Source organism: Vulpes lagopus, chromosome 10 (genome assembly GCF_018345385.1).
Source record: "Vulpes lagopus strain Blue_001 chromosome 10, ASM1834538v1, whole genome shotgun sequence".
Lineage (NCBI taxonomy): Eukaryota > Metazoa > Chordata > Mammalia > Carnivora > Canidae > Vulpes > Vulpes lagopus.
Genome location: NC_054833.1, coordinates 107,414,259 through 107,441,683, shown reverse-complemented (window position 1 = coordinate 107,441,683; position 27,425 = coordinate 107,414,259). Strand labels below are relative to the sequence as shown.

General features: G+C 41.5%; 1 protein-coding gene and 2 pseudogenes across 2 annotated transcripts in view; 2 read left to right on the top strand and 1 right to left on the bottom strand.

Annotated features, from left to right (window-relative positions):
* Positions 1–27,425, top strand: part of TANGO6 (transport and golgi organization 6 homolog) — a 202,862-nt gene that overhangs the window by 152,447 nt on the left and 22,990 nt on the right. For both annotated transcript variants that reach the window (XM_041769887.1, XM_041769888.1), the window contains exon 17: positions 9,676–9,789. In XM_041769887.1, the coding sequence (XP_041625821.1) occupies positions 9,676–9,789 (114 nt within the window). The remainder of the gene's footprint in view (positions 1–9,675; positions 9,790–27,425) is intronic.
* Positions 11,489–13,049, top strand: LOC121499351 (annotated as a pseudogene).
* Positions 19,122–19,842, bottom strand: LOC121499348 (annotated as a pseudogene).

The following is a 27,425-nucleotide window of genomic DNA, read 5'->3' as shown; positions in this document are numbered from 1 at the left end:
AAGAAGTCACCTTAATTTACCTTATGCATTAAAAGAGGATTTATTATAAAGATTCCAAGATAGCTAACAGAGTTGAAGACACCTTGAGCAAGAGCAGATGGGACCTTACCCTGGGCCTGTGGGCCATCTGTGAGTTTCATCTCTGTTCACAGGAAAATCTCAGGCAAATATTCTCAATGGCCCATTTTGATCAGAGGTGCCCTGTAATTCAGGGGGATGAGACTTTTCACCTGAAAAGACTAATCAAGTGCCATGTTTTGTTCACTACTTTACACCCAGTACCTGGTACATAGTAGGTAAAGCAGCCAAAATGATAGCCACTGGACACTCGTGGTTTTAGAGTTTCTGAATTGATAAAATGTGCATCTTGCTGTTGTCCTCTGTGAACACCTCCCTTTAGCCTCTTGAATTTTATCTTTGCACTTGTGTTTCTTTAGTCATCAATACATTAACGTATATCTTAATTACCTACTATGTGCTAGGCACTATACTATTTAAAGATTATGCTGGACAGAAAAAGACTAGTTTTTGTTTTCTTAATTTTTTGAGAGAGAGCACAAGCAGGGAGGAGGAGCAGAGAGAGAAGGGGAAGCAGACTCTCCTCTGAGCAGGGAGCCTAACGTGGGGCTCAATCCCAGTACCCCAGGATCATGACCTGAGCCAAAGGCAGTCACTTAACCGACTGATCCACCCAAGCATGAGAGAAAAAGACTTGTCAATATGTGATTAGGAGTCTTTATTACTGATGACTTGGCTGTCCTAAATCTTTATTTGGAAGAAGACGGCTTGCAAATTATAAATATATAAATAAACCATAGTTTATATATATATATTCTTTTATTTGTGAGAGAACAGATTTCTCTTAGAGGACAAGAACTTACAAAACTGTAATAATTCTGGTTTCCTTTACAGTATTCAGTATGCTAAGGCTGACCATATTGAATAGCAAATATTAAAAAGTTCTTAGAAGGAATTTTCTTTGATGTCTGGTGATTGTGTCTTATGAATAAGCAGAGAAATACACTCATGGATATATGCATACACTTGAATTTATGGCATTTCCTGATTCCTAAACTTTATAGGCTTTGTTTTATTGATAATAAAGGCTACTCATGTCCTTAAATTCCAACTTTGGATTTTTAAGAAATTTATCCATCAGTCATTTCCTCTCCTTTTCACTCTTCCATGAGGGGCACACCCCAATGCCAACTTTTTGTATCTTTTTTTGCCTTAAGTTTTTATTTCAATTCCAATTAGTTAACATACAGTGTAATGTTAGTTTCAGGTGTAGAATCTAGTGATTCAACACTCAGACACAATACCTGGTGTTCATCACAACAAGTATCCTCCTTAATCCCCATCACCTATTTATGTATCTTTTTTTAAATTTATGTATCTTTTTTAAATAACTTAGAAATAATAATTATTACCAACTTCAAACCTTAGAGTGCTCTAATATAAGTGAACTGTTAGGTACCTGACCTTTGGTGGTCTTGGATAGCACTTAGCAAATCCCTTGTCCTTTAGTATGTGAACTCATAACACTTAAGAGAAGACATTTGCAGGTCTATTTCATTATATTGTCTACAGATTTCAGCTTATGATAACTTTTCTGGGTCAAATATTGAAGTGGTTCCTACATTCTTTTCTCTGTTTACTTGGTCTCTTCACATGACTCAATCTAAACTGTGATCTGAACCAAACCAAAATATTGTATTTTGTCTTTTTAGAGCAAGTGTAGGGGTGGGAGGACAGGCAGAAGGAGAAAAAGAGAGAGAATCTTAAGCAGGCTCCATGCCCACCAAGGAGTCTGACACAGGACTCAATCTCACCACCCTAAGATCATGACCTGAACTGAAATCAAGAGTCAGATGCTTAACCAACTTAGCCAGCCAGGTGCCCCTAAATATTATTATTTTTAATAACAGCTTTATTGAGATGGAAGTCACATACCATACAAGTCTCCTATTTAAAGGGTACAATTTAACAGCTTTTATTTTAGTTTATTCACTGAGTTGTAAAAGCATCACAACATTTTTTTTTTTTTTTTGCATCACAACATTTTTAAAGCATAGCTGTAATAGAATAAAAACTCATCCCAGATCTCCAGGTGAATCTCCTCAGGTTTGACAGGATTCCATACATTTTCTAAAACCAGTGACTCCAAACAATACCTGAACCTCATGATCTTCTATGAACCAAAAAACAGCCCAAGACTCTTCTTCCCTTTTTCTCTCTTAAGGAAACTGTAGCATCCTGGTGGTGTATGATTTCCTATCAGGGCATTAGAGAAATTTCTTGGCTTGATAGATTAGAAAAATTGAGCTAAAGCAGGTTTTATTTTTTTTTTTTTAATTTATTTTATTTATTTATGATAGGCACACAGTGAGAGAGAGAGAGAGAGGCAGAGACACAGCCAGAGGGAGAAGCAGGCTCCATGCACCGGGAGCCTGACGTGGGATTCGATCCCGAGTCTCCAGGATCGTGCCCTGGGCCAAAGGCAGGCGCCAAACCGCTGCGCCACCCAGGGATCCCTAAAGCAGGTTTTATAACATCCAAGAAGTGTCCTCTCTCTGGAGACTCACCTTACCTGAGGAAAGAGAATGAAATTTCCCAATGTACTGGGGGATGGGAATTAGTGAGGACCTATCTCCACCACCTAGTTACCTATGTTCACTTGAACACACAACTTAGACTCTGAACTCCGGTTTCTGACTTACAAAATGGGATTAAAGGGGTGTCTGGTTGGCTCAGCAGTAGAGCTTGTGACACTTGATCTCAAGGTCCTTAGTTCAAGCCCTGCGGGGATGGGGAGGGTAGAGATTACTAAAAGAAAGGAGGGGAGATTAAAATACCTACCTTGCAGGATTGCCACCAGGATCTAAAGATAATGTAAATGTGGAAAATAAGAAAAGGTAGAGGAGGATAGGGTGGCCAGCATTGTAGTGTTAGGTGGAGTGGAGGTTACAAATGTTAAATAAAGTATTCAAGGTAAACCTCATTGCAAAGGTGACATTTGAGTAAAGATTTTTTTTTATTATTAAGATTTTTCTTTGATGCCTGGGTAGCTCAGCAGTTGAGCATCTGCCTTTGGCTCAGGGCATGATCCCAGATTCCTGGGATTGAGTCCCACATCGGGCTCCTTGCAAGAAGCCTGCTTCTCCTCCTTCTGTCTGTGTCACTGCCTCTCTTTCTGTGTCTCTCATAAATTAAAAAAAAGTGGGGGGGATCCCTGGGTGGCTCAGCGGTTTAGCGCCTGCCTTCAGCCCAGGGCACGATCCTGGAGTTCCGGGATCGAGTCTCGCATCAGGCTCCCTGCATGGAGCCTGCTTCTCCCTCTACCTATGTCTCTGCCTCTCTCTCTCTCTCTCTCTGTATCTCTCGTGAATAAATAAATAAAATCTTTAAAAAAAAAAGTTTTCTTTAAGGAGCATTTTGGTCATTTGAAGGTCAGTGATGACAGTGATGAGGATGGCAGCAAGGAAATGAGAGAACAGGGGTAACCCATGTCCCTCAGATGTTCCCAGTCATACATTTACTGAACACCTGCAGTGTGCCAAGGCCTTTGTAGGGGGCCAAGGTTACAAGACCCTAGCACTACTCTTGTCATTGTGGTTTTTGTATTAATAGAGACCACATCTCTTGGGGCCTGGTGAAATCAGAGGACCCCATGCATTCCAGATACCATATCATCTCACCATCTCTCAGTTCCCTGAAGAGAAGATGGACCTCCTGGATATTGCCAAAATACCACCTTGCCTTCTAGGCATGGGTAACCTGGTGGAATACATAGACATTAATGGCTACAAATACTGTCCTTTGCAGTAGTTCTGTAGGAGCACATTTTAGGAGCCCCTCAGTCAGGTTTGAGTGTTGACAGAGATGTGCTAGAGGAAGAGACCCTTGGACCTGAATCTTTAGAACAAATAGAATTGGGTAGTCCAAGAAGGCATTTCAGCAGAGGGGATAGCTTGTGCAAAGGCACTGTGCTGTAGGACACCCTGGCATATTTGAAGAACTGTAGGAAGATCCAAAAGGCTGGAGTGAAGGAATGGGGACAGGAGGTTAGTTGGTGGCAGAGCAGAGGCAAGAGAGATGGGCTGGGGCTACATCATGAGGGGGTCTTAGCTTTAGAGCTTTCTGGCTCACAGCAAGAATCTTGGATCACTTATTTAAGCCTTCAGAAATGAAGTGTGAATAGGTAGTAGGATGTTTGCTTACCATGGGTGCTAACACAAAAAGAGAGCTCTTCCTTTTGTTCCTACGTTAAAATCCATGTGAGGAGCTGCTAGTCTGTGGGCCCTACCTGGCCAGCCCCTTGTCCAGTGACCCTGCCCCACTTCTTAAGACCTAGACTCCCTGAAACATGAATCCCAGGTGTGTTTGTGATCACTAATAAACTGTGAGCCCAACGAGGGCAGAACTAATCTTTATTTACCTATGGATACGTTCTAGCACCTATCACAGTGCTTTGGCAGATAGTGGGTTCTCTGTTTGTTCACTGATATTGAATGAAGAGGAGAGTAAGGCTTATTTGGGAAGACTTGTTCCTAAATGTTTTAAAAATAGTAATAATAGCAAGCACTTAGTAGAGTACCTTGTATATGTCAACTGATCCAGTTCACAAAGGAAACTAAGGCACAGAGAAATTAAATAAGTTGCCAAGGTCATGTAGGTAGGAAGTAGAGGGCTGCGATTTGAATGTAGGTGGGTAGTTCTAGCACCCATGCTCTTAACCATGCTCCAGGTTGTCTCCCAATAAATGTTTTCAGTTCATTTATAAGATTGTTTTTGTGCCAAAAAAAGAAAAAGATTGCTTTTGTGCCTTGAAAAGGAACAGTATTGCCAGATAAGTAAAGCTACTGACAGGAAGGGTCATGCAGCTCCATTGCTTTTGGCAGTGAAACTTCAGAAGGCAATATATTCCCTCTGATTTGAAAAACCAGGTGTTTCCATCCCACATAATTTCTGTCTTTTCTTTTTAGATGTTCCTTCTTATATAGCATCCCACGCTTGCCATGTCATTAGTGCCAAACCAGCTGCCTTGGGTGGACTACAAGTTTGAACATGGTTGGACACCTGACAGCCTTAGTATTTCAGCCATTGAGCCCTCTTGTAGTCATACTGCTCTTATCTATTCACATGGAAAAAGTGGGATATTGGGCATGGCTCTTAAGTAGTTCTTCATTTATTTTGTTTATGTTTATTATTTTGTTTATGATATTTATTGAGCACTTACTCTATGCCAGTTATGGGCCTACCATCTAGCTATATGCTAGATGGTAGGGCTCCAGCTGTGAACACAGCAAAGTTCCTTTCCTTATGTAGCTGACATTCAAGAAAGGAGAGGTGGATAACCAACAAGGAAGTAAACAAATATGTCCTATGTCAGATGGATTAAGAGCTAAGGAAATTAATCTAGTAAGATAAGGGGCACAAGGGGAGCTTGCTCTGGTATGTGAACTTGGATGAACAGGAAAGGCTTCACTGATGAGTGACATTTGAGATAAGACCAGAAGGGGAAGCAAGGGACTTATCTAGAGAGATACCTGGGGAGAGAGCATTCTAGGTGCAGGGAGCAACAAGTACAGAGGCCCTGATGCAGGTACATGCTTGACATGCTACTGAATAGCAAGTCCAGTGTGTCAGAGAGGTGGTGGCCATCTAAGTGGGGCCTTTTAAGGGCTTTGGCTTTTAGTTTGAGTGAGTTGGAAAGCCAAAGCAGAAGAAGGAAATTATCTAACTTTTTTTTTTCTTTTTGAGAGAGAGAGTGCATGCACAGAGTAGGGAGAGGCAGAGAGGAAGAGAGAGAGTCCCAAGCAGACTCCTCACTGAGTGCAGAACCCTACACTGGGCTCAATCCCACAACCCTGAGATTATGAGCTGAGCCAAAATCAATAGATGCTTAATCGACTGAACTACCCAGGTGTCCCATGTAATTTGTTTTGATACAGAATTGAAAAAACTAAAAAAAAAAAAAAAAAAAAAAAAAAGAATTGAAAAAACTAGCCACCATAGTCTCTTCTAACATGATCTGATCTGAGAGATCATTGCTGTAGCTGTTGGGCCTCTGAAGAAAGCTGTCCTACCTGTTGGGTGGTCCATATTTGGGCACTGTCTCTATTGTGACGGTGTTTGCCAGTAGAGAAGAATATAAAGGATAGGATCAACCCTTCAGTCTCTGTACTGGAAATTCAGGTTCTTCCTCTCTGTTGATGTCAAGATTTAACCTGTTTGAAGAGCATTATTATTTTCCCCTATTCCTCCTTATTCTTGTCAAGAGCTTTGTTGCTTGAAACGAAATCGTGATTGGCATTTTCATCTTTATCTCTTTATATCTGCCACAGAAAGTTCTGTGGAAAGTAAATATGATTTAAAGGAACCACGGTGAGAGGCCCATCCTCAGTTCATCAAGTAAGATGTGCCCAAGGTGAGAAGTCCATGGGGCAATCCACTTTAAATGTAGTGCCCAGAATTCCATAAACCTGAGCTTTAGGGTCTGATGCCATCACCTCCGACCCCACTGAATTACCAGTCTTGCCATGATTGGTGCAGTTGCCTAAGTGCAGTTTGAGGATAGGGGGACCCCTGAGAGGAGGACTCCAGTGCATGTCCTGGAAACCATGGGGAAGCTGAGGTAGCCACCATGGTTCTCTTTCATGGCAGGTTAAGTGAGCAAGCTGAGCATGTATGAATTGGAGACTATACTGCTTTTGTTCTTAAGGTTTCTTAGTTTACAAAATAGAAGGACAGATGATTTCTTTTTGGATAAGTGAGCAGACCAACTGAAATGTTAATAAAGAATGCTCTAGGAGAAGGGATGAAGATGCAGTCAGGAAATTGAAGTCACGCTTTCATGATACATACCTCAGCTCTGGTACTTTCTCTCCTAGAATTTCCCAAAGTTGGTTTGTGGCAATCATGCCCTTTGTAATATCTTTATTTACATGGTTCTGATCTTGCTTGATATGTGCCGGTTATTTAAAGAGTGACATTTATCCATATTTCTGTTGGTTCCAAATGTTAAATTGCTTAAGCTGATTTTTAGTACTTCCAGAATAATCATCCTCCTCTTTGTAGGTCTCTCAGAAGTGGATATAAGTATTTTAGCCAGGGAAGAGGAAGCCTTCCACAGTGTTATTAGAATAGGTGTACTGACCCTGAAGGCAGGCAACATGAAGATCACATAGGATGGGTTTCGCCCTCTGGGAGGACTTAGAATGGAAATATTACACCAATTCATAAATTAGTAAAGACCTTACATCATCTATTTGCCAAGCCTTTTAGAGGTTGAAGGCAACATTAAGTGTGTCCTTGGGGTTGAAGGTGAGAGAGACTATGGGAACCACTTGTTCGGATTGGGCAGATGGAAGAGAGCAGCCATGTATCCTCCCTGCTTCGAGGGTTTGACGAGCGGTCTGCCCCAGTGGCCTGCAGGAGACCAACGTTGTAAGCTGGTTATGGGAGCTTGGCCTGAACAGAGGCCTTTCTTGTCTCTAGATGATATCTGCAAGAACATAGTAAAATTCTCATGCTTTAAAAACATTTTGCATAATTGGCCATCATACATTTCATAGGAGATGGGCCTTGTGACAGAGGTATTGAGGAAGGCTCGTGAACTCTCTTCTGTTTACGGGCCTCTTCCTGACTATCCCGGATGGCTGATTGCAGATGGGCTGAGTCGTGTCTGGTGCATAAGTCACTAGCAGCCTGTAGTAAGCAGGAGGCAAGGCTTGTAATAACCAGCTCCTCTCCCCATCGTACCTTCAAAGTGGCACAACGATTCAAGCATTGGCCTTGCAGGGGAAACCCTTTACCAGCCAGGATTCTTCTGTCTATCCCAATTGTGGAATTGATGCCCCACAGCCAGGGCCAGACCCACTGAAAGCTGAGGCCCAACCATGGCCTGCAGCATAATGTGGCAAAGCTGGACACCAGCATGGTTCTAGGCCAGGAAGCCTTGGTCCACCAAACTGGAAACCTAGGACCCAAACTAAACCTGGGAAGAGGCAGGCAAAAGGTTTGGGAACATCTGCACATTATGTGACCCCAGGCTGGTTTTTGTGCTTTAGTTACCAGACTGAATAAGCTAAACCTCATGTGTCAAGAGGGACTCAGGCCTAGCTCTAACTTGTCTCTCTGATTTCAGCTCTTGCCTTGTAAATACTAAGCCTGCAAGTGGAGGTAGCTATTATATTGTTACCTGTTTGGAGATCGCCCAAGGAATTCCTCCTAGGATTGAATTGCTTTTACCGTTAATGCCAGAGGCATAGAAGCCACCAATGCCCTTGGGTCAGGGTGTCCTAGGTCAAAAAGGAGAAGCAGCTTGCTGGATTTTATTGAGAAACAGCCCCCAAAGAGTTGAGCGTTTCTGGGATTTCCCTTCACTTGCAAGATGCAAGATTGTCTAATAGATGTACAACTTGATTAAGTGCCAGTACATCACAGATGCAATTATATTTAAGAACAAGCTACTTCTTCTAATCTCTCTGCCATCACTGATTAATTAGACTCTTTGAACTATGCCCAACTGTTTGAAAGCTGTGAAAAATACAACCTGCATAGTTAAAATTTCTGCACAAGCCTATTTCCTCGTTTGTGCCTGTATTCTTTTTTAAACCTTTTTAAAAACCATTCTTTAAACATAATATGTATTTATACATGTTTCCAAACACACAATCTGGCTATTTTCTTATCATGGTTCGAAATCTTTCTATGATTGGCCAAGAAATACACTCACACACTAAATGAAATGACAAAGTATGTGAGAGACCAGTTGAATAACACCTTCAGGTTGTCGATGCCGTTGGTTACACGTTCAAGATTTTTTTGTTTTTAATTTTTAAATCTTGCATGAATGCCTCAGAGAGATTTTTTGCTTTTTTGTGGTATCTCTCTACTGAGGTTTTAAAATATTTTTGCACTTACCAGGAGTAGGGCAGGGGCAGAGTGGTAACAGGGTATGGAAACGTTCTTATACATAATTATTAGCTATATATCTGGCACAATGCTGTGCAAGTAATTTCTAGTCTTTTTTGTCATAGAGCTGTCTTTTAAAGTAAATAAGCACTGAAAGACCTATTCCATACATGAAGAAGCCCAGGGAGACTCTGAAATTGGCCCCGGTGACTGACATGGTCGGGTATGCTAGATTTGCAGGACTGGGACATCTGGGCATGCTGAAGATCAGTCTATTTATGTATCTCTCTATCCCTGAGCTATAACTTTCATCAGTGGCTCGTTGATGTTCATGTGGGGCTCAAGGCCTGCTCAGCTAAATCTCCACGGTCCTCAGTCCCTAGAAGCCACTTATGTTTTGGGCCATCTTTCCTTTCCTTTCCTTCCTTCTATTTAGTGTCCCCAAAGTAACATTTCTACCCATTTTTCAGGAAATATTTGAATTCGACCATACCTCTTATTATATACACACATCCCTTCTGACTCCCTAAGCTTCCTCCTGAATTCTAAACCCAATTTTGCCCTTTTCCAGAAAAGCCAAACTAAATCAAGATCACCAGTGCTAGATCTCTCCCTCTTTATTGAGAATGAGGAAACTATCCACCCCTGTCTAAGCCCGATTGTTCACAATGAACGTGTAGAAAGTGGAACACAGTTGAAAAGCTTTCAGTAATTGTGCAACCCTGATTTTTATTGACTTTTTCTCTTACCTCCTAGGTAACAACTTGCCTGATTGCTGTGGCTAAAACAGACTCTGAAGTTCAAGTGCGCAGAGCTGCCATCCATGTGATTGTGCTGCTGCTTCGGGGCCTCAGCCAGAAAGCTACTGAGGTAAGTCTGTTTCTGATCATTTGCAGCTTCCCTGCTTTTTTGGTTTTTATCTGTTTATCAGTCTTCCTTTCACCAAGGCAGCTTCAGATCTTTTCCCTGGATGAACTCATGCAGATGAATCCATCCACAGAGGTTTTATTTTGTTGCAAGAATACTGTTTGCGACTTTAGTAAGAGTCCCTATTTCCTCTGTAATAGGCAAACTACACTCTAACTGCTGTAGGAAAACCAGAGCACAAGTTTATAGGTTTGAGACTCTGAGTCCTGGCCTTCTTCTCAGAGGGGCAGGTTCCAGGTGAGCTAACTAGAATACACTATGCCTGCCTCTGTAGCCTGAACTTTAGTGACTTGTCTTCCTGATTCATTTCGTTGTTCATGCTGAATTACTAAAGGACCTCATTTGAAACATGTTTCCTTTCTAGCTGTAAATTCAATCCATGAGATTTTAGTTGATGCATAAATTAAACTTTTTTCCTCTTCCAAGTGAGTCTGGCTGCATTTCTCCCCAGTGTATGGCTAATACGAGAAGAAAGTATATATATCCATATGTGTGCTAAGAACGAGTGACCTCTAAATTAATTTTCCTCTTGATTTTAATGGAATCACATTCCCAGTTGAGTTTATAGAGAGAGCTTACATTAATAATTCACTCCCTGGCATCCATAATGCTCATGGCACATCAGTATTTAACTATGTGTCAGTGAAGCTATTAGAAGAATGTTTGTTTTGTCAGACCTACAGGCTTTTATTCATGATAGAATTTTGTCATATCAAGTTCCTGACACCATTTTTGTACAAGCATAGACTCATTAGTTATCACCTAGTTAGTGGTGGGGACACAGAGATCACAACTCAACAATGCAGATTAATTAAATAAATTGCTGTCAGGTACACACTGCCCTTGATGAGAATCTGCTCTGCAAGAAAGTGTTTTTCATCCATCCTCAAGATCTACACAACTCTTGGGGCACCTGGGTGGCTCAGTTGGTTAAATGTCTGACTCTTGATATCAGCTCAGGTCTTGATCTCAAGGTCTTGATCTCAGGATTGTTAGTTCAACCCTGCATTGGGCTCCATTCTGGGTGTAGAGACTACTTAAAAAAAGAAAAAAATCTACAAAACTCTTGACAAATAACCATTGTTATGAAAATTGTTAACAATAGGGGAAACTAGATGAGGGGCATACAGGAATTCTCTGTGCTGTCTTTGCAACTTATCTGTAAATCTAAAACTATTTCAAAATAAAATTTTAGTTTAAAATATGAGTTATGGGCACCCCCGGTGGTGCAGCAGTTTAGCACCGCCTGCAGCCCGGGGTCTGATCCTGGAGACCCGGGCTCGAGTCCCGCGTCGGGCTCCCTGCATGGAGCCCGCTTCTCCCTCTACCTGTGTCTCTGCCTCTCAGTCTCTCTCTCTCTCTCTCTGAATAAATAAATTAAAAAAAAACTTATAAAATATGAGTTATAACACTATTAAAGTAAATCTATAAAACCCTGTAAGTGAGCTGTGGCAATCAGCACATCCTGGTGCTCCTCACTCCTCACTATTTCTTGTGGCTAGCACAGCCCTCATGGGCTATAGGCTGTGCCTGGCTGATGGCTGGTCCTGCCCTGCTCTGGGCACTGCAGCACCGGGTGCTCCACACTGCTGTGCCGGGCAGCATGGGGTAAGATGCGGCCATCGTACACCAAGGTCACAGGATGAGGGAGTAATGGGTTCAGGTGGCGCTACTGGCTGTGCCCCTGCTTGCAGTCTATCTGCATATCTCCCCCTCCCCAGCTTTCTCTTCTTTTCACTCATGGAAATTCTCAGGCAAATTTTTCACCTATCAGTGACTGCACGTCTTCTACCAAGGCTCGGTGTGTGTGGTTGGAAGTCCTGAGATGTGCTTTTACAGGGGTTTTCAACTTCCAGCTGTGAGTGGTACAAGATTTGGGAAGGTCTGAGCCTGATGTTTTATTCAGTGATAGCCCTTGATTTCTTGGGCTTTACCTTCTGTTCCATATTTTGAGCAGGCCAGCATTGTGGAGGCACTTTTGCAGCATCTGGAGCTCCAGAACCATAAGATCCACCTTTTGTCTCATGATTACAGAGATATTGCTCAGGAGGTGCTTTAAATAGGTTCCAGCAGAACTGATCTGGTCAGCTTACCATAAAAAGTCTCTATGTGTCAAAATGAGGTATTTTTCCTAAGACTTACCATCCTCTCCTTCTCCAAAAGCTTCTCAAAAATGGAGGCATCTGTTACCCATCCTCACACAATTGATGAATTTCTTTGTATTCTCCTGAGATCTCATCCTAGTCTTTGGGCTGTACACACAATGCTCTGAGAGTGAGGTTGTGGGACATGTGGGCAGGGATACCCAACAATGACGGAACTTAGTTACCATTAGTCTCTTACACTACATCAACCAGATAAAGAAATTTAGAAGACACTGAGTGAGAGCTCTTGCTTCTATAACTATTACTATTCATTTTATCTGTGGGCCATTGTGTCCCATGAATCTTTCTGCAGAATTTTTGGAGCTATATAGGGAAACATTCTGGGCAGCCCGGGTGGCTCAGTGGTTTAACGCCGCCTTCAGCCCAGGGCGTGGTCCTGGAGACCCGGGACCGAGTTCCATGTCAGGCTCCCTGCGTGGAGCCTGCTTCTCCTTCTGCCTGTGTCTTTGCCTCTCTCTCTGTGTCTCTCATGAATAAATAAATAAAATCTTTAAAAAAAAAAAAAAAAAAAGGAAAACATTCCGATTCTGGATGACCACATTAGCCACTATCCATAGCTAGAGGATCCCATGAGCTTTTTGAATACATATATGGGCTTCATCAGTTCCTTCTGAGCTGGAAAGAGTAGTTTCCCTCTGTTACCTCTCCTACTCCCTTAGCTGTTGTGTATTCCACTTAGGAAGAAATGCCCCAAAGAGGTCCTGGCCACCAAACATCATTCTCTCACAAAAGTCCACCTGACTCACATCGGTAGTCAGCATGTAGTTAAAAGCCCGCAGAAGCTCTGGCTAAGGATGACCTAACAGTCCACCTCCCATTCTTCTGAGTGAGTGTATGGACTTGCCTCTGATTTTGTGCTATTCGGAAACTCTGATGAGCACTACATCTCACAGATATAGACAGAAGATATTCTTAAAAGTCTTTTTAATACTTCTATGGACTCTTCTGAATTATTTAGAAATATTAATTTCTGACCCATCCTTGATAGGAATGCTATGGTGAAGAATGAGGAGAGGGTGTCTCCTTACCTGTCCTTGAATGGCTTTAAGGTACATGCTGTTTAAAGTTCTCTAAGCAGCACAGTTTCAAGTGAGAGTGAGTCTCCCTTGTCATAACTTTGGATTTCATTTCATCAGCTGCTTTTAATTATAGACATTTTGTTAAAATAGGTTTGGGTTTGAATAATGCAGTATTTCTAAGTATACTTTAAGACTATGATTTATCTACACGTATTATATATATATATATATAGATACTAAACCAGCAGATACTCTGCCAGAGTAGTGAACCTTTTAAACATGTTTGATTTCTGAATAAATTGAATTAAATCCGAACTATTTACAGATTTTCCTAAAATCACAAGGATATTAAAGACCTGGCATTGGTGCCAGGGATTTACTGTTAATTATTAGCTAATTCTTTTTTTAAATTTTTTTTAATTTTTATTTATTTATGATAGTCACACAGAGAGAGAGAGAGAGGCAGAGACACAGGCAGAGGGATAAGCAGGCTCCATACACCAGGAGCCCGACGTGGGATTCGATCCCGGATCTCCAGGATCGCGCCCTGGGCCAAAGGCAGGCGCTAAACTGCTACGCCACCCAGGGATCCCATTATTAGCTAATTCTAACAGCAAATAACAATCTGACTCTTCATACCTCAGTGATTAGAATCATGCCCCTCCTTTTTTTTAATTTAATTTTATTTTTATTTTTATTTTTTTAAAGAAGCATGTCTCTCCTGAGCTGGAGGGGAGGGGATCGTTGTATAGTCCAAGTTACCATGCTAAATATACATTGATTCCTTTTATGACAATTGTTTAACTTCTCATTGGTTGTCCCAGAGAGGCTTCCTCTTGTAGTGTAGTAATTCCTGTACTTTACAGATAGGAAAGTTCCAGAAACTTTAAGAACAAATACTGAAAGGCCTATGAGCAAATGGTGCTGAATATTTTTTTTCTTCCTTTTTTTTTTTTCTTTTCTTTTCTTTTAAAATGAGAGGTTTTTTTTAATGCTGGGAGTTCAATGAGGGGCTTGAACTCACAACCTTGAGATCAAGACCTGAGCTGAGATCAAGAGTTGGACACTTAACCAACTGGGCTACACAGGCACCCTGCTCAATTTTTTTTAAGCCAGCTTCAATTGTCTTAGTCAAAACAGGATAATTAAGTGATTATTTTAATTTTTTTATTAGCAACTTCAGGTATAACAGTTGAAACTGGAATAAGTGTTTATTTTCTATAAATAAAAATGGATTTTGGGACACCTGGGTGGCCCAGCAGTTGAGTGTCTGCCTTCGGCTCAGGGCATGATCCCTGGGCTCTGGGGTCGAGTCCCACATCAGGCTCAGCAGCCTGCATCAGGCTGCTTCTCCCTCTGCCTATGTCTCTGCCTCTGTGTGTCTCTCATGAATAAATAAGTAGAATCTTTAAAAAAGAAATTAATTTTGAAAAAAAGTGGCAAAAACCCTTTCTAAGTGCACACACTTACAGAGTGAGTGAGAGTGAGTGTGAGAGAGTGTGTTTATGTGTGGTGTGAGAAGCACAGCAAAATACCTGGTTAGTAAAGTGAGAGAAGAAATAGAAACTCTACCCAGATTTCTCACATCTGTGTGTAGCCAATGAAAGCAACACTCTTGGTCTCACCAGTGCTAAAATAATTTGTGGCCATGGAAGATTATTGTCACTTTCAAAAAGCCATGTGAATGGAAAACCTCTCCTGTTCTCCAAACCAGCTCTATCCTGCACTCACGGAAATTTATAAATTGTGCTTACTCAGTGAATAAAGAAAAGGAAATGGGATGGGATGAACGTATGATTCCTCTTCCTGGTGCATCCTTAAGGCCAGGTGCGTTAAATCTTGTAATCGTAGGTGTGATTATAATCAGGGGCATTTTAATGAGAAACGGAGATCACCACAAAGCTTTCAATCTAGTATTTATCTTTTCTGCTGTTTTGCCCTCAGGAACAGCTGAAATGAAAATGCTACTTTGTTGATGAAGTTGTGTGTGTGTGCGCGCGTGTGCGCGCGCGCGCGCATGTGTGTGTGTGTGTGTGTGTGTGTGTGTTTCCCTTCTAATCACTATTTCTGAAGTTACAGAGTGCCAAAAGATAATGCCAGGTTTCAGTGAATTTTCTCTTGCTGGTAGATGTGCCTGCCAAGGACCTCTGTGGTTCTGGCAGCTTGGAAAGGAGGCAGAGAGTCCAGTAAGAGATGGGGCTTCAGAAGATCAGAAGATAGATTTAGCTCAGAGAGGGAAGACATCACCACCCCACTCATTTGCAAGTAGCCAGAGTCTTGTGCAGTCAACACAATACCTGTACTGGAGGGAGATAATGCATTCACTTTCTTACTGAAAAACTTGTTTTCTCTGCTCAGCCTTGTTTTGACCAGTTAGTAACTGTTGATTTATTCCCATTATAGCCTGAAGCCCAGGAGAAGCTGAAGGAACTCCCTTTTAACCTATTCTGCCTTACTCTTACTGAAAATTAAATTTACTAGGTGTACCCAGTGGAGGAGGTAGGTTTAGACCTGTGCCTTCTAGTGTTGGCTCAGAGTTAAGAACAGCCTTTCTTTTTTTTTTTTCCCAAAGATTTTATTTATTTATTTATTCATGAAAGACACACACACAAAAAAAAAAAAGAAAGAAAGAAAGAAAAAGAAAGAAAGAAAGAAAGAAAGAAAGAAAGAAGAAAGAAAGACAGACACACATACAGAGAGGCAGAGACACAGGCAGAGGGAGAAGCAGGCTCCATGCAGGGAACCTGACGTAGGACTCAATCCCGGGTCTCCAGGATCAGGCCCTGGGCCGAAGGTGGCACTAAACCTCTGAGCCACCCGGGCTGCCCAAGAACAGCCTTCCCAAACGTGGAGGGGGTAAATGGAACAACAGAATGAAAAAACTGTGCCTAACTCTCCAGGTCTTCCCAGGTCTTTGCAAAGTGACTTGTTTATTTTAAATATTATAAATGTTTAGAACATCGATTTTCATAAAATGCATTCCAAAGACAATAATTGGGGCAGTCATGGCTGAGTAATAGCCTACCAGACAAGCCCTCCTTCAGATAACAGGTATAAATTCTGGGCATAATATAGTAAGCAGCTGCCTTGAGACACTGGAAAGTGCTCAACTGCAGGCAGACTCTCATGGGGAGTCCGTGGTCAGAAGAGAGGCACCGTACAGGGTGAGTTTCCATTTTTTTGGCTTTTAACTTAAGGACAAGTCTATTTGGGAATGAATGCAATGCAAAAGGGGCACTGGTGGAAATATCACAAGTCTTTCTAACCTGGGGAACCAGAACACCGACTCTGGGGAAACCACAGCTTCAGGACAGAGAAGGGAAATCCTGGAGTGGATAGATCTAGAGAAAGGCGTCCCAAATTCTGGCAGCCTACATGTAGAACTGACCCCTGAACCAAGCAAGATAAGTACCTGCTTTAAAATAAGAAGAAGCAGAAGAACAAAATCTCGGGTCTTAATAATTTAACATTCATAATATCCAGGATATAGTCCAAAGTAACTCAATATATGAAAAACCAGGAAAATGGAAATATTCTCAGTAGAAAAGAAAATCAGCTGAGACCAACCCCAAGACAATCCTGATGTTGGGATTTTAAAGCAGCTATTATAATTATCCTTAATGAAGTAGAAGAGAGGGATGCTTGGGTGGCTCAGTGGTTGAGCACCTGCCTTTAGCGCAGGGTGTGATCCTGGAGTCCCACATGGGGCTCCCTGCATGGAGCCTGCTTCTCCCTCTGCCTATGTCTCTGCCTTTCTCTCTCTGTGTCTCTCATGAATAAATAAATAAAGTCTTTAAAAAAATGAAGAAGTATACCTACAATTAATAAAAACTTAAAAATTTCAGTAAATATTGTATGATTGATGAATCACTGAACTCTATCTCTGAAACTAATAATACACGATATGTTGAGTTTAAATTTTATTTTTAATTCTAAAATGTAAAAACTAAAAAAAAAAAAAAAACTCAGCAAAGAAATAGAAATAATTTAAAAAATAAAGCCAAGTGGATGTTTAGTACTGAAACTACAATACTAAAAAAAAAAAAAAAAAGAAACTACAATACTTGACATTATTTTTAATCACTGAGTGTGATTAAAAGCAGAATGGAGATGACCAAGGAAAGACTAAAAGAATTTGAAGATAGAACAATAGAGATGATAGAATGTGAAGAAGAGAGGGGAAAAAAAAAGATTTTAAAAGTAAGTGATCTTGGGACACCTGGGGGGCTCAGTGGTTAAGTGTCTGCCTTCAGCTCAGAATGTGATCCTGGAGTCCCAGGATCGAGTCCCACATCGGGCTTCCTGCATGGAGCCTGCTTCTCCCTCTGCCTATGTCTCTGTCTCTCTCTCTCTCTCTCTCTCTGTGTGTGTGTCTCTCATGCATAAATAAATAAAATCTTAAAAAAAATACAAAGTAAGTGATCTGGAGTGACCAGAGGCTCTCAGAAACCTAAACCTGTATTTCCCCTAGGAGCCATGGTTCAATATTCACTAATTCAGTGTTCATAGCAACTTTATAGAACATAAATTGGCTGTTTATGTAATAGGAAAAAAAAGTTGATGATCTTAAAAAAAAGGTGTGAGTGATTTGGGACTGACTATAGTTCTAGAATGATTTGGATAACTACTACTATAGTCCTCTACATAGTTTACAGAAAGCTGACTTCTTAGAAGCAGTGTGAAGTACTTGAGAACTTTGTACGTGGGTTTTCAGTGAATAAATGTGGCAGCATTTTGTGTGATTCTTGATCTGGGTGTTGTGAGTTCAAGCCCCACAGTGAGGATAGAGATTACTGAAAAATAAAATAATTCATTCATTCATTCATTCATTCATTCATTTAAGAGATAGACTATTCCTGAGAAAGCAGAGGAGGGGCAGAGGGAGAGGAAGAGAATCCTAAGCAGACTCTCCACCGAGCGCAGAGCCTGACCCAGGGCTCTGATCCCACAACCCTGCGATCATGACCTGAGCAGAGACCAAGAGTTGGAGGCTTAACCAACAGAGCCACCAGGCACCTCTGAAGATTTTGTTTTTATTTTTCAGGGGCATCTGGGTGGCTCTGTCAGTTAAGCCTTTAACTCTTGATCTCAGCTCAGGTATTTATCTCAGGGTTGTGAGTTTAAGTCCCACACTGGGCTCCATGCTGGGCCAATGTGGAACCTACTTAAAAAAAAGAAAGAAAAGGAAAAGAAAGTCTTTTTTTAAAAAGTGCCAGTATTTTATATTAAAACTTTCTCCCTGGGGATCCCTGGGTGGTGCAGCGGTTTGGTGCCTGCCTTTGGCCCAGGGCGCGATCCTGGAGACCCGGAGACCCGGGATCGAGTCCCACGTCGGGCTCCCGGTGCATGGAGCCTGCTTCTCCCTCTGCCTGTGTCTCTGCCCCTCTCTCTCTCTCTCTCTCTCTGTGACTATCATAAATAAAAAATAAATAAATAAAGTGAGTAGGATAAAAAGAATCTTATAAAAAAAATAAATAAAAAAATAAAACTTTCTCCCTTGCTTTTTAATATTAAAAGGTAATTCCTTGAGCATAGCTTTTCTTCTTTCTAATCACTAATTTTAGGGGTAAAAAAAAAAAAAAAACCTATACTCTGTCTAGTAGGAAAGAAGTAGTAGGCTTTAGAAATCATTCCTTTGGGGATCCCTGGGTGGCGCAGCGGTTTGGCGCCTGCCTTTGGCCCAGAGCGTGATCCTGGAGACCCGGAATCGAGTCCCACGTCGGGCTCCTGGTGCATGGAGCCTGCTTCTCCCTCTGCCTGTGTCTCTGCCTCTCTCTCTCTCTCTCTCTCTCTCTGTGTGTGTGACTATCATAAATAAAAAAGAAAAAAAAAAGAAAAAGAAATCATTCCTTTGAGGTGATCAACAAGTCTTAACACCAGGTCCTGTCTTCAAAAATAAGCAAACCCTGGGGATGCCTAAGTGGCTCAGCAGTTAAGCATCTGCTTTCGACCCAGGGCATGATCCTGGAGTCCCAGGATCAAGTCCCATATCGGCCTCCCCGCATGGAGCCTGCTTCTCCCTCTCTGCCTGTGTCTCTGCCTTTCTTTCTCTCTCTCTCTCTCTCTCTCTCATGAATAAACAAATAAAATATTTAAAAAATTAAAAAATTAAAAAAATAAGCAATACCCTGGAAGCATCTTCAGGGGGAAGAGTTTGGGATTAATATTAACTGATGGCTAAGTCAGATTCTGAGCCAAACCCAGGCCTCCCTCCAGGAATAATTTTTTTTTAAATGTCCAACGTTTATAATATGAGGGCCAGGTCTTTCCCCCCAACTCAAGTTCATAAATTTTTGATTGGCTTGTGAGGCCAATAGGGATACTTCTTCTTGTCTAATTTGGTTTCTGGGAAGACTTCATTCAAGTCCTCAATGGTCATCTGATCAAATGGAATTATGTTCTTCATCTTCTCCAGCTCTTTTTCATATTCTTCAATCCTGGCCTTTGAGAGAGACAAAAACTCAGCACAGCTTTTCACATCTTTTTCTCAGCATCCACCTGGACAGTGTATTTATCCTCTGGTACAGGAACCTCCAGGGCATTAAACTTCTTCTCAAAGTCATCTACCAAGCCAGCCTTTGCCACATTGGCCTTATAGTAAGCCCAGTCAATAGCAGGTGGTTTCTCAGGAAGAGTAGCCAACCTGGAGGTAAGCATCTCATTCCAGGATTTCAAGGAGTTGGCAATGGCCTTCTGGTTTCAGGGTATGATCTCCCCAAAAGCTACCCAGTCAATGGTTTTTAGAGCAAGTTTTCGCCCAGCCATCTTGAGATCCTTCACCAACCCCGGCAGCCCACAGTCCACAGCAGCAAGGGCTCCCTCCAGGAATGATTTTGAATTCCTTCTTTGAGTCCAGTGATGGACTCTGATGACAGAAGCCTCTTCCTGATAACATTATGAATAGTGGTTTCACTAACATTTGTGTATCTGGAGGGTACTCTCCTCATTCTCTGTCAGAGAGAAAGCAAATCCTGGCTTAAAAAAAAGAAATGGCTTGTGTATGATGTTAGGCATTTTTGGTTACAGCAATTATCTGTGGTCTTTCCAAAAGATTGAGTGTGTGAGTCTAAGGTTCATTTTGTTTCCTTTCTGCCCAGGCCGAGAACTGGGATCCTCAGAGGGCATGACACTTAATCTCTGACACAGCACAAATGGCAAGTTATAAGTAAATGGACACACAGAATGGAAACTTTCCTTCCTTTATTGGTTCTGTTCTATCCCGAAAGTTATTTTGACAACATTTAGTGTGGTTTTTGTGTTATGAGTACAATAAATGGGCCCAGTGTCCTTCCCAGAGCCAGTTTCACACATTGCTCTTTTTAACAGCTTGAAGGCTCTGTGTGAGGAGTAAATGAAAAGAACATTTATATAAACATGACTAAGCTCCAGGTAATAATTATTCCCCTATAAACTTTGAGAAAGTGCTTGGGAGAGAGAGCCCTTCCAGGACCAAAATTAAAGAGGCTCTTCCCTTCCTGGGAGCGTAAAGCTCCAACCAGATGACCAAGGCAGCAGTTCTGTTGATCATCTGCTACTGGCCAGGGCCTGGGTGTGCACATTATTGATATTATTCATAAAAGACATTTAAGAAGAATTCAGCATTTGTTGGAGACTGTTCACAGTGTCAAGAGAGAGAGAGAGGCTTAGAGGGACTTTCAAATAAGTCCCAGATTTATAAATGGTCTCTTCCGCCCAAACACTTCCTGCTTTTCTCTCAGTGTCGATGCTGCCACTCCATATCAGTCTTAGAAGAAAGGATCCACTTGAGCTCCATAGTAGTTTCCTGGGGCTGCCTAACAAAGTACCACTGACAGTAGAACTTTACTGTCTCCTAGTTCTGGAGGCTAGAAGTCCAAACTCAAAAATGTTGACAGGGTCGTGCACCCTCTGAAACCCGTAGGAAAGTGCTTCCTTGCCTCTCGCAGGCTTCCCGAGCTTAGCCGACAGTGTTTGGTGTGTATTGGCTCACAGCCATGTAGCTCCAGACTCTGCGTTTGTCATCACATGTGTTCTCCCTGTGTGTCTCTGTCTCCATGTGGCTTTCTTCTTGTAAGGACACCAGTCATGCTAGAGTAGGGGTCCCCTTACTCTGGTATGACTTTAGCTAGTCATATCACAATCACCTTTGAGGTCGTGGGGGTTAGTACCTCACTGTATCTTTCAAGAGGGGGGGACACACAACTCAACCCATAATGGGCCCCTAAAATTCCATAGTCCTCTCTCTCTTATGCTTAGGCTTCTCCACCTGTTCATTATTGCTGCATCCTGAGAAGCCTGATCTGTGTGGGGTGTCTCTTCTTTCTCACAGTCTTCCTTTCTTTCTCTCTCCTGTGTCTATACTACATACTCTAGCTTCAGAAAGACAAGAGAAGCAGTGTTTCTGACTTGCTTACCTGGAAAGAACTTAATTCTGACACTTGAATAGAGAGAATAAGGAGGCACAAAGAATAATTTTTTGGACTCTTGGACTTGGTGCAAGTTCTGGTCTTGGTGCAAATCTCTTAACCTCTCTGAATCTCATTTGCACATCAGTCCTGTCCACCTGACATGAATATAGCAGGAATTAGATGAGATAACATGTGAAACTCTCTAAGCCGTAAAGTGTTGTAAATATAGAAGATGACAGTGATAATGATTATTTCTCATCATCGATACTGGTGGGATTGTTATGACTACAACCACCACTACCATCTTATCATTAGATTTACTGGAGTTTTGAATGACTTTTTTTTAAACCCACCAAAGATAATTTTATATTCAATCTGAATGAATAGGCAATTTATTTCATGGCTGGAACTTTTTGAACCTTACACTTTATCATGCCAGACTCACACCATCAGTCATCTCAGGTTTTAGAAGACAGACTTTATTACATGGAATCCAGCCTTCCGACTCTATGCAAGGATCTCATGATTACATATGCCACCTCATTCTTCCTTATGAATACCAAATGGACTGGAAAATGTAGAAGAACCTAGATGCTTTGTAGTTAGTGAACCAGAGGACTTACCTGTGTTCAGGTATGATTTGACATCCAACAGTATTGTTTACTCCCTTTCTTCCCTATCACTATGAAGCAGTGGATATAGTACCACAAATAATAATAACACTATCTACTTTCATAAAGCAGACACTGAGCTAGGTGCATTAACTGGATTTTCTCACTTGATTCTCTCAGGAATGCTGAGGGATAGGTGGTGGTGTCCCCATTTTATAGATAACTAAAAGAAGGCCCTCAGAGGTTAAGCAAACTGCTCAAGATCACACTGCTAGTAAGTGGCATAGCTGGTTTAAACCCAGGATGTGCCTCTCTAAAACCTGTGCTCTACCTGGCTCTACTGTTCCTTAACTTTATTGAACTGCTTATTTTTTAAAGAAAGAGCAAATAGGGGAACCTGACTGGTTCAATAAGTAGAGCATGGAATGTGAGTTTGAGTCCTATGTTGCGTGTAGAGTTTACTAAAAAAAAATAGCAGTGCCTGGGTAGCTCAGTCATTTGAGTGTCCAGCTCTTGATTTTGGCTCAGGTCACTATCTCAAGGTCATGAAGTGGAGCCCCATGTTAGACTCTGCGTTCAGTGGGGAGTCGGCTTGGGGTTCTCTCCCTCTCCCTCTGGCCCTCCCCTCTCTGGCGTGCATGCTCTCTCTCTTCAAATAAATAAATAAATATTTTTTTAAAAATAAAGTAAAATAGAAAGAACAAATAAAGATTATTTTAAAGCAAATAATTACACCAGGAGCAGATGAAAATATCCATTAAGCAATCGCCAGCTTCTTTCCCATGCTGAGAATATTTAAAGTAACATTTTAGTTAATCAAGTGGAGACTTGTACCAAGTTCCAGTTCCTGTTCAGCCATCTATTTTTTCTGTAAATAGCAAACTTCTCATCTCTTCTCTGTGGCAAGGGGTTGCCAAAAAAACTGTGATGATTTTTTACACCTGTTATATATATTTAGAAGCTCGCCTTACTCTGTTAAAGCCCAATATAATTTGCTGTCTTTTCCTTCCTAAGACCCAGTCAGACCAGAAGCACAACTTCTCAAATGTTCATTCCCACACGTTAACAACCAAATGTTTAGTCATTAATGAATGCCTGTTTTTCCAAGGCTCTCTACCATCTGTCAAATACAAGATTTGTATATGAGGTAGCAACTCAGAAGTCATACCCTTAAACCACTGAGTTAAAGAGGGTTTACAGCTAGGTAACCCTGGATAGTATCCGGGACATTTTTCAGGGGTGTATTTGTCCCAGGATCTGAGCCAGTAGCTGAGAGAGCAGAGCTAGAAGGTGTTGGGAAAGGAGTGATGCCAGGCTGGAGTCAGAGCCAACCTAAAGGAAGTTGAAGGAAAGAAAGGCAAGGCCAGGTCCAAGCAGATGAAGATACTCCTGCCAGGCTGCTGCTGCTGACCTAAAGGGAGGTAAATAAGTGTGCTGTGTTCATTGATAGCACAGTAGCCCCACTCCCCCTCGTCTTGTATTTTTTTCCTCATGTAATTTCTTAAATTGTGGTATAACTTATATCTATAAAATTTGCCCTTTTTTAAAAGATTTTATTTATTTATTCATGAGAAACACGCACAAAGAGAGAGAGAGAGAGAGATGCAGAGACACAGGCAGAGGGAGAAGCAGGCTCCATGTAGGGAGCCCAACGTGGGACTCAATCCCAGGACTCCAGGATCACACCCTGGGCCAAAGGTGGCACTAAACCGCTGAGCCACCCGGGCTGCCCAAAATTTGCCCTTTTAATGTGCAATTCAGGGGCACCTGACTGACTCAGTCAGAAGAGCGTGCAACTCTTGATCTCAACATCGTGAGTTCAAGCCCCACACTGGGTATAGAGATTACTTAAAAATAAATAAATAAGGGGCTTCTGGGCAGCTCAGTTGGTTAAGCGTCTGACTTTGGCTCAGGTCATCATCTTAGGGTTCTTGGACTAAGCCCTGCATCATGCTCCACACTCAGTGGGGAATCTGCTTGTCCCTCTGCTTTTCCCCCTGCTTGTGTGTGTGTGTGTGTGTGTGTGTGTGCATTGTGCACATGCGCTGTGTCTCTCTTTCAAATAAATAAAATCTTTAAAAATGAAAAATAAAGTATTTTAAAGTGAGCAATTTAGGGTTTTTAGTATATTCATAAAATTGCTCAACCACCACTGTTACAGAGCATTTTCATTACCTCCAAAAAGAAGCCCTATAGCTAGGATCAGTTGGTCACTCCCCTCCATTCCCTACCTTCCCCTACTCTGGCCACCACAAATCCACTTACTATGGATTTGCCTTTTCTAGGCATTTCATATAAAAGAAATCACGTAATATGTGGCCTTTTGCGTCTGACTCCATTCACTTAGCATAATGCATTCAAAGTTCATCCATATTGTAGCCCTGTATTGGGATTGCATAACTTTTTATGGATGAATAATATTCCATTGTGTGAGTATACCACATTTGTTTATCCATTCATCAATTGATGGACTTTTGGGTTATTTCCAGTAAGTGGCATAGCTGCCATGAACATTTGTGTACACCTTATTGTGCAAACGTAGGTTTTCTTTTTTTTTTTTTTTTAAGATTTTAATTATTTATCCATGAGAGACCCAGAGGGGGACAGAGAAAGGTAGAGACACAGACAGAGGAAGAAGCAGGCTCCATGCAGGGAGCCTGATGGAAGGACTCGATCCCGGATCTCCAGGATCACGCCCCGGGCTGAAGGCGGGGCTAAACCACTGAGCCACCCAGGCTGCCCAACCTTAGTTATATAAAGCATTTAGACTCAGTACATTCTATGTATTAGTTATTATTTAGTATGTATTAGTTATTATTAACATGCTCCCCACAAACATACATTCTCCTCCCTCATTTTTTCTATATAGTTACATTACAGTTTTTGCTCTATGAGCATTTAGTGTTTATGTTATCATGACTGTAACTGTTATCCACAGCTGAGCCATATAATAGACTGATTACAGTTCCTTTCTTGTATGAATTTTGGCTTGGCTTTCTCTGAAGTTAATAAATGTCTCAGGTTTACATCTGTTACTTGTCTGTGAATCCATCACCAATTTATCCCCCATGCTAAATGTTCATAAATCTCTTCAAAGGTTCACACATATCAAGTATTCTAACAGTTTCATCTTCTGAGAGATATCTCCTACACCGTTTCACTCACTTCCTCTTTATCTGGACTACTTTCTAAGCTTACTGCAAATTTAAGGACATAGCACTTAAAAGTTAATGATGCTCTGTGTGCATGGGTAATACTTATGGACTGGTGAACTTTATAAAAGGAGATGATCTGGCCAAGTCATTTCATCAAGTGGTTTCCTTTCATTGGTAGAATCCAAGACACTTTTGAAGTCTTTTCTTTGGGGCTGGTCAGAGAAGAATCATCTGGTCTCCTACCAAGGAAGTGAACCCGGCTTCCAGGGTTCTGGAAGATGAGTGGAAGAAGGAGGATGGCAATCCTCCTTTTCACTTAATCCTTCTGTTTTCAACGTGGTAGCCTCATCCTTATCAGCACCTAATGTCCATCTATCCAGAGTCTCTCTGGTTGGATCCTCTGAAGGGTAAAACTCCAAGCTTCTGCTGTGGTTGGGGAGGAGCAGTCACCTAGGACAGAGTAGAAGGCATCAGGCCACCCAATTATTACTCAAACTTCCAATAGAAGGTGACTTCTATTCACCTCCATTTTAAGAGCTATGACCCATCAACTCCAGAACTTTATTGAGTTTCTGTAGTACACTAGGCTTACTTCTGGATTTAGTGAATCAATTTATCATCTAAACTAAGATACTTCTGAGGATGAATGAGGACACTTAACTATATACATGCACCAATCGTAAAACTTATTAACCTGGGCAAATCAGGATTGTGACCCTAGAATTCATCCAGCTCTTTCTAGCATCTAAACTTTTGTTGCACCTTGTTAGTGCTTTTTGTTCTCATAACTTAGGGCCATTTTGTATCCTTTCACTATCATGTTAGTGGGGTTCCAGGAAAGAACAGTAGTGTACACATATGTTCAGTCCATCAGCTTTCGGATGGCAGCCTCCATTCTTCTTTATGGACAAAGAAAGCTGGTTTGGTGGAGACATGTGATTATAGACAGAACTTTTTCAGCTTTAAGCAACAGACACCTAGACTGAACTAGCTAAGCAAAGAGAACTTTTTAGCCTACCAAATCCAAAGAAGGGGTGGACAGTCATATTGTGGGAAAAGCTGGTATGGAACTGGTTATCAGTGACTCCTAGAGTCAGGAATTGAAGCTCCATTTCTTGTCTCTGCTTCTTCTGTATTTCACCTTTATTCTTTTGCACTAAAGTCCGGTTTTCCTCCTGTGGCAGCAGTATGACCACTGACAGTGGCCTGTTGTTGCTCTTACATCCAACACTCAGATTCCCTTCCTGGCTCCAAATGTAAAAGCTCCAGGGAAGAAACTTAATGTTTCAGCAAAGATCAGATACCCCATCCCCCAAATCAACCAACTTTGCTGGGCCAGGTAGGGTATGTGGAAATGCTATTTTGTGTAAAACCACATTCAGCCTTCACTATACTCATCTGTGAGGGAAGAGGTGGGGATCAGTGCCTAGGAGCAGGGGATAGTCCCATAAATTTTCTCAACAGTAACTTGGCCAAATCTATGACAGTAGTGATGGATTTGAGAAATGAAGCTGGAAAAGATTACAACTCAGTACCTTACTGTGACTGTTAAAATATCAATGTTCAACCTTTTCTAGTGATAACGTAAGTGACAGTTTAGAAGCCCTGACATTTAAGACTGCTCCCTTCCTGCCTTTCTGCATAATCATTTACATAGATCTACATATGTTAGAACTTGGTTTTTCTTCCTCTTCTGTATCAGACTTACACTATTTTATTTTCTGTAGGATAGCCTAGTTCCTTACCCTTCTTATCTGGTCTAAAAAGGCCAAGAAGAAAGTATTATCATTCAAACTCAGAATTTTAGAATGTTGGGGCACCTGAGTGGCTCAGTGGTTGAGCATCTGCCTTCCGCTCAGGATGTGATCCCCAGATCCTGGGATGAGTCCCTAATCGGGCTCTCCACAGGGAGCCCTGCTTCTCCCTCTGCCTATGTCTCTGCTTCTCTCTGTGTGTCTCTCATGAATAAATAAAAAAATCTTAAAAAAAAAAAAAAAGTTTACAGAGCTTCTCCAGAAGCTCTTTAAAAAAAAAGAAGAAGGAGAAGAATTTTAGAATGTTAAAGGGAAAGAGGCCTTCGAGACTATTTAACTTGCATTTCACAAAAATATCCCTTGGCTTATTAACCTTGAGTTGTTCCTCTAACATAAGATTTTCATGGTCAAGTAAGTGTGGAAAATGCTGCATACGACTATATATTTTCCTCTTGGCTATTAGGTACATATTAACCTATTAAAGGGTC